At 33.6% G+C, this 7,414-nt stretch overlaps 1 protein-coding gene across 1 annotated transcript in view; it reads left to right on the top strand.

The window, feature by feature from the left end:
• LOC134231363 (copine-3-like) overlaps window positions 1-4,222 on the top strand; it is a 10,344-nt gene extending 6,122 nt beyond the window's left edge. Inside the window, exons 9-15 of the mRNA XM_062713322.1 lie at window positions 270-353; window positions 672-731; window positions 975-1,111; window positions 1,376-1,479; window positions 1,816-1,958; window positions 2,187-2,429; window positions 3,879-4,222. Of these exons, the coding sequence (XP_062569306.1) occupies window positions 270-353; window positions 672-731; window positions 975-1,111; window positions 1,376-1,479; window positions 1,816-1,958; window positions 2,187-2,429; window positions 3,879-4,025 (918 nt within the window). The 3' untranslated portion in view covers window positions 4,026-4,222. The remainder of the gene's footprint in view (window positions 1-269; window positions 354-671; window positions 732-974; window positions 1,112-1,375; window positions 1,480-1,815; window positions 1,959-2,186; window positions 2,430-3,878) is intronic.
• Window positions 4,223-7,414: the final 3,192 nt, after the last annotated feature.

The raw sequence follows: 7,414 nt of genomic DNA, 5'->3' as shown, positions 1-7,414 counted from the left end.
TGGCAAACATGTACATGAAGTTTTTTCCCTAAAAAAATGTAGACTGATACATGTATAGCAAAAAACTTGTATCTCTTAATAAATGCAGTTTTTGGAACTTGTGTCCAATCCCTTTGACATATTGTCAATAAAATATGTTCAAAATAAACAAATGCATCTACATGCACCTTATCAACAATGATTTAGGCAAAGGATAAAGGTACATGTATATGTTACGATTATTACATTCTGTGATTCTAAACTTTTGCGTACTGGATTTTTCATTATAGCTACAGTATCCATTCATAAACCCAAAGAAAAAGTACAAGAAGGACAAAAAGAATTCTGGTGTGGCACATATTACACAGATCAAGGTATAATGTTGATTGTGTGTGTAATATTTACAATTGTTCTTCATTTGTTAATTTTTTTTCACTTGTGCATAATGTATAATATATATTAATTGTCAAAATGCATTGTCATGAATACTACGGTCCATGCCTTTTATGATTTAGAACTCAATCCCAAGAGGCTCAATCAGTATTTCAGAGTATTGACATGGGTCTCTGTTAACCAATTTAAAAGTAGATGTACTGACAGCTACTGCTTGAGAAGCCAATTAAAGTAGCAGATTGGAAATGTTTAATTTTAATTAGATTGGGTTTCACTTATTTATTGTTCTTCTTAATTAGCTTTTCAGAATGCCAAACTTTCTTGAATTCATTTATGGTGGAATGCAGATTAATTTTACAGTAAGTATCCAGTGCTGGGTATTCCACAAATTTCCGGAGAATTAAGCAGGGAATTAAGCTATACATTTACATGTACATGTATATTTAAAGTGAAAAAGCAAAGCATCCATAATCCTTTTAAGGAATCTTTTGACTAATGCTTGATATCCATCTTTTAAAATTCTTGGCACCTGTAATGAGGTCAGATTTTTGTCATAACATTTCATCTTTATCCTAGATGAATTGGTCTTTTCTAATTTTTAGGTGGGTGTGGATTTTACGGGATCTAATGGGGATCCCAATCATCCAGACTCCCTTCACTTTGTTGATATGGCTGGTAATCCCAACCAATACATGCAGGCTATAATGGCCGTGGGATCTGTGTGTCAGGAATATGACACGTAAGTCAATTGTGAATTTACAGTGAAACCTGTCTAATCCGACATGCACTGGGAGACAAATTTTGTATCAGAAAAGACAAGGTGTTGGATAACACAGTGTTAAGATGATGGAAAATTGTAAATTCAGAATAAAAATAAAAGTAATAGATAACAGATAAGAAAAAAGCTGTTTAAGGCTACATTTTTAGGTAATAACAAAGGAAGGGAAGACAATTGATACCTTAAAATTTCTATAAAGAATTTCATTATATTTTGATTATTTAGGGACAAGTTATTCCCTGCTCTTGGATTTGGAGCAAAGATTCCAGATGGGACAGTTTCAATGGAGTTTGCTCTGAATTTCAACCCCACAAATCCCTACTGTGCTGGCAAGTGTTACATTAAAGTATACTGTAGATCACTAAATTTTCACGACACCTTATTTTCGCAAGATAGTCATTGACCCTTGATTAGCGAGACAAAATTTTCACGAATTACGGTTATTGTTCTGTATAATATTAAGGAATGCCATTATACGTGAGAATTAAATTTTCACAAGCACACTGTCTCGCGTAATTACGCGAAAATAAAGTTCTCACGAATAAAAAGTGATTTACAGTAGTGTATAAGGTTCAGTGATTTTGAAGAGGCTAGGAATCCTGCTTTAATGTGTCAAGGATATATCAACATCAGAATATGAAAGTATTAGATTTTAATCTTTTTAGGAATAAATGGTGTAATTGAAGCTTACAGAAATGCAATCCGGAATGTCCAGTTGTGGGGTCCCACCAATGTGGCCCCTATTATTTACCATGTGGCCAGGTTTGCTGCTCAGGCCCAGAAGGAGGAGCCAGACAGAGGGGCACATGTTGGTATTTCAGGCTTTTAATCAAAGATATTTTTAAAATTAATTTAAATTCAGGCTTGTTTTGTGATTCTTGTGATATTCTTGGCAAAACTTTTGAATGGAGGATTTAAGAGTGAATGCAATGCACTTTCACAAACTTGTTAATTTGTGTTAATCAAATACTGGCAAGTGTAATTTGACAAATGACAACATTAAATATGTAAATTTACAAAATAAATCCTTTTACAGGCCTACTATGTGCTGCTCCTGTTGACTGATGGCATTATAACAGACATGGACCAGACCAGGGACGCTATCGTCTATGCCTCAGGGCTACCTATGTCCCTCATCATTGTGGGGGTGGGGGATGCTGACTTCTCCGACATGAATTTCCTGGATGGGGATAGTGGCGTTCTGAAGGGAACTAATGGTAGACCAGCAGAGAGAGACATTGTTCAGTTTGTTCCATTCAGAGATTTTCAGAAATTTGGTGTAAGTTAATTCAATACATGTATTTGCATTCCAATTCTAGCTCTTTTAAGTTTGAAGTCTGATGTGAGCTTTTCTCTCATTAAAAACTGTGCAGTGTCTATCTCATACATGCCAACTTTCCCAATTTAGGCGGGATCCTCCCGATTTTACCCTTTCATCCCGCCTTCCCGATCGGGAGAGAAAAATTGACCCAATTTCCCGATTTGAAAAAAATTCAGATTTTAAGTTTCCCTACCGCCGAATTTTGTCAATCGGGATAAGAATATCAGAGTTGTTTATTCAATGCACACAGATAAGTCTTATTGTTTACTTAGCATGCAGTTAATTAGCCACAGGAAATCACTTCTCGCTTCAACGCACACACTGCTGTCCAGGTACAGGTAGCTTATAGCCTGGAGCAGTTAGGGGATTAAATTTTCAGTTTGAAGGGGTATGCAAAGTGAAACACATAGATTAATGGCTTAATTATTAGTCATTGTATTAAAAACAAAAATTAAAGTCAATATAATGATAATCAAAGAATAAAATTGGAATCCAAAAAGATCGTTTTTTTTTTGAAAACGAAAGTAGAAAATTTCAAAGCATATATAGCTGCTGATTTTAACTGCTAATAATAAAAATATTGTATACTTTGTCAATTTAAAAAAATATTGAAAATAATTAGATTAAATAATAATCTCACTGAATCCCCCCCCCCCCCCTTCTCCCATAGATCATACTCATATTGTACATTGTATTTCTTTGTTCACATGTATGTCAATTTAAGGAAATACCAGAGACCCATATTTCACTGCCAAGACTGCAAAAGCTCATCATGTTCATGATGTAGTCTTTTACAATTTTAATTTTTTCTTTGGGATGGGTGGGGGTGGAGCTTTTGTTAAAAAATTAATGATTTAATTAGGCCTATTTTTCCAAATTGTTAAAATTTTGTGTGTGAGATAAAATTAATTATGCACTGTCTATATACTTACTAATAGAGAATAAAGTGACACTTGATTTTAAGGGTACATACCAGAAACAAAATGTAAATTAATAAAACAGAGTGACAACTATTATAAGCAAAGATATATAAATTTGGAAAAATAAAACTTTAATTTGTATTGTTTTATTTGTGCTGTATTAATAAGTGATATCAATATTATAATTTAAAAAAAGTATTTCATAATCATTTATTTTCACGACAAAATGTCGCGAATTTAAAGCTTTGAAAATTGTCGTCACGCGCAAAATCCCCCATGGGAATTTTCAAAAGTTGGCATGTATGCTATCTATCCTATCCTTTGCTTTTTTATCTGTGAAATTTTTTTTTTAAATTTCAGATTCAAAACCACTAGCTGGGCCAAATTTAACTAAACTTAATTGACACAAAGCTTCCTTTATTAAAGTACTAATAATTTGGTTGAGTATTCAAATTTTTGAGATCGATTTTGAACAAATTTTTTGCAGTCTAGTGGTGCTGATTTGGCAAAACAAGTGTTGGCAGAGGTCCCACAACAGGTGGTCAAGTACTACACGATGAGAAACATCGGTCCGAAACAGCGGCCAACTTATACAGAAAGTGGGCAAAAATACTCAACTACGCCATCAATTTAATACCGTAACAAAACTACGCCATCAATGAAATGAATATGTGCAATAATCAAAAATAGTAGTATTTTCATTTTATTTGATCCCTTTGTGCTAATGTAATTTTTTTCTATTAAGGGTAATTGATAGATATCTTAAATTCTGTTGATGATTTATTTTTTAAAAATGAGTTAAATAATAGTTGTAGCTTCTATACAGAGAAAGAATTTAATGATTAAATACTATGCAATTATATTGAGCAAAATTTTTTAGGATGTGTTCATTGTTACTGTTTATACATTTTTAAAAATATATATGTGCATTTTGTGTTTTTTTTAAATTTTTCTTGCAATATTAAACCCTTTGAAAAATACAAGTTACTATTTTTAACAACTTTTAAAAATTAAATTATCTATATACAATGTACATGTATATTTTTTAGTAGATTTTATCGTAACATTTTTTCTTCAATTCAGACATGCATTTAATTTTTATTTGTATAATACATGTAGTGTTGTGCTTTGTGTGCACGATGCCTAAATCTCAGTATCAGTACCTGATACTGTGTACTGGGATATTTTCGCCCCAGGTTGTTTTGCTCTCTCACAATCACAAACAAATCTGCCCTGTTTTAAAATTCCCCAGTCATAGTTTTGTTGAAGAAATTATAATGTATTCTTTGAATTCGCCCTGTTTTAAATTCACCCAAATAAGGGAAGAGCAAAGGGCAAAACGAAAAAAAAAACGGGTGTGAAAATTTCCCTGCATACAGTAGTTAATTGACATATTATTTTGTGGCAAGTCATTGCATTAATAATGTAAATTTAAGATGTTTAATTTTAGTAAATTCATGGGGTGCATGAACGACAAATTTATGCCTGCATATTTATCTTTTAAGTGCTTAAGCACTTCATGAAAACAGCTGATGTAAGGCATCATAGTTCCTGTTTTCATGAATTTTCAAAAATTATAAATTCATTTGTTAAATGTTGAAGATTCAAGTTTTAGCTTCCTGTCAGAGATAAATTTTCACTTGGGCTTTTCCGGACTGTAAACTGTTTGATACAATATTTACTTTTGTATAAGGAAGGTGACTTGATAAAATAGATCATCATTTGGCTCATATCCTTGTGAGCTGTTGTACAGTGCATACTATATTTATATACTGTCATTATTATAAAAATATTTTTAAAAGTGGGTTTTGCAGAAATATTCGCCTGCATTATATTAAAGTACATAGGCATAATGTACCTCAATATTTATGAGCCGAAGGCTCAAGTGAGCTTTTCTGATCAAAATTTGTCTGTTTTCTGTCGTTGTCGTAGTCGTTGTCGTCGTCGTCGTTGTCGTCGTAAACTTTTCACATTTTCATCTTCTTCTCAAGAACCACTGGGACAATTTTAACCAAACTTGGCACAAAGTATCCTTGGGTGAAGGGGAATCAAGTTTGTTCAAATGAAGGGCCACGCCCTTTTCCAAGGGGAGATAATTATGAATTAGAGAAAAATTAATGGCATTTTTAAAAAATCTTCTTCTCAAGAATCACTGGGCCAGGTAAGGTGAAACTTATGTGGAATCATCCTCTGGTAGTGTAGATTCAAGTTTGTTCAAATCATAACCCCCGGGGCAAGGGTGGGGCCAAAATGGCCGACCCAAGTTTTACATAGGAATATATAGGAAAAATCTTTAAAAATCTTCTTCTCCAGAACCACTGGGTCAGGAAAGGTGAAACTCATGTGGAATCATCCTCAGGTAGTGTAGATTCAAGTTTGTTCCAATCATGATCCCCGGGGCAAGGGTGGGGCCAAAATGGCCGACCCAAGTTTTACATAGGAATATATAGGAAAAATCTTTAAACGTCTTCTTCTCAAGAACCACTGGAACAGGAAAGGTGAAACTCAAATGGAATTATCCTCAGGTATTGTAGATTCAAGTTTGTTCAAATCATGACCCCCGGGGCAAGGTTGGGGCCAAAATGGCTGACCCAAGTTTTACATAGGAATATATAGGAAAAATCTTTAAAAATCTTCTTCTCCAGAACCACTGGGCCAGGAAAGATGAAACTCATGTGGAATCATCCTCAGGTAGTGTAGATTCAAGTTTGTTCAAATGATGACCCCTGGGGCTAAGGTGGGGCCAAAATGGCCGACCCAAGTTTTACATAGGAATATATAGGAAAAAATCTTAAAAAATATCCTTCTTCTCCAGAACCACTGGGCCAGGAAAGATGAAACTCATGTGGAATCATCCTCAGGTAGTGTAGATTCAAGTTTGTTCAAAACATGACCCCTGGGGCTAGGGTGGGGCCAAAATGGCCCACCCAAGTTTTACATAAGGATATATCGGGAAACCTTTTAAAATCTTCTTTTCAAGTACTTCAAAACTATGATTAGTGTTATTTATATGGAATCATCCTCAGGTAGTGTAGATTCTAGTTTGTTCAAATGATGAACGCCTGGGGGGGGGGGGGGTTAAATTCAAGCCCAATGTGCTCAGGTGAGCGCTGTGGCCCCTGGGCCTCTTGTTAATTCTCTAGATAAGCTCCCTTTGATAATTGTGAGCTCTTCAATGAGAAAGATAAAAACTTTTATGTTTTTCATTTTACATGACTGTAAGGAGTATAAACATGTAGTCTTTTAGAGGTACCATGATAGTGTATTCACGCAATTTGAAAAACGCCAAGAAATAAAACTTAAAAAATTGTATCCCCTAATATCTTACAGGTACATATTCCTAATAAATCAACGTTTTTTGTAAACTACTAGCTTTACATGTACAGATGCTTTGTTACTGTAATGAATCTTTTTTTCCTATTTATCTTTTCTAACTCTCAGGGCTTAGAACATATCCATTTCAATTTATATACATGTACATACCGGTAATATATTCTTTCTTTGAAATAAAGTTTTCCTTTTAAGATCCCTATTTTATTTTTAATTCATTCCAATAAAAAGGTTTTTATGTAGGGAAAAAATTAAGTCAATTTACTTTCAGACTGTTTTAACCATATCATGACTCCTCTTCCACGAAGAAATATTTTGGCTTTATTATTAATTATTGTTTTCTGTCTATAGCTATAGCCATGCGATGAATCAAGGTTTTATTTCAAAGGTCAAGGCCACTGGGCAGTTATGCACAGACCTTAGCTTTATCTCCTTTTAAAGTGACAGTGATTTCTTAGACTAGTTTGCCAAAAAATCATATTTGAGATTAACTCCCCTTTATTTCCCCTTCTCAGTAAATGCATTATGCAAGGAATGGGTCTTTTTTTCTAATGCTTGTATTGATCACCTCATGCAACATGCATATAATAAAATCTAAAGAATTTGATTTTAGCTACAAAAAGATACGAAAAGTATTATATTAATGCATTTAAAGTTTTGAAATTTATTGCATGTAGATCCAAATAATGAAAT

The sequence above is a fragment of the Saccostrea cucullata genome, unplaced genomic scaffold (genome assembly GCF_032062105.1).
Source record: "Saccostrea cucullata isolate Sc308-1 unplaced genomic scaffold, CSIRO_AGI_Scuc_v1 ctg104, whole genome shotgun sequence".
Taxonomy (NCBI): Eukaryota; Metazoa; Mollusca; class Bivalvia; order Ostreida; family Ostreidae; genus Saccostrea; species Saccostrea cuccullata.
This window is presented reverse-complemented; position numbering and strand designations above follow the sequence as displayed.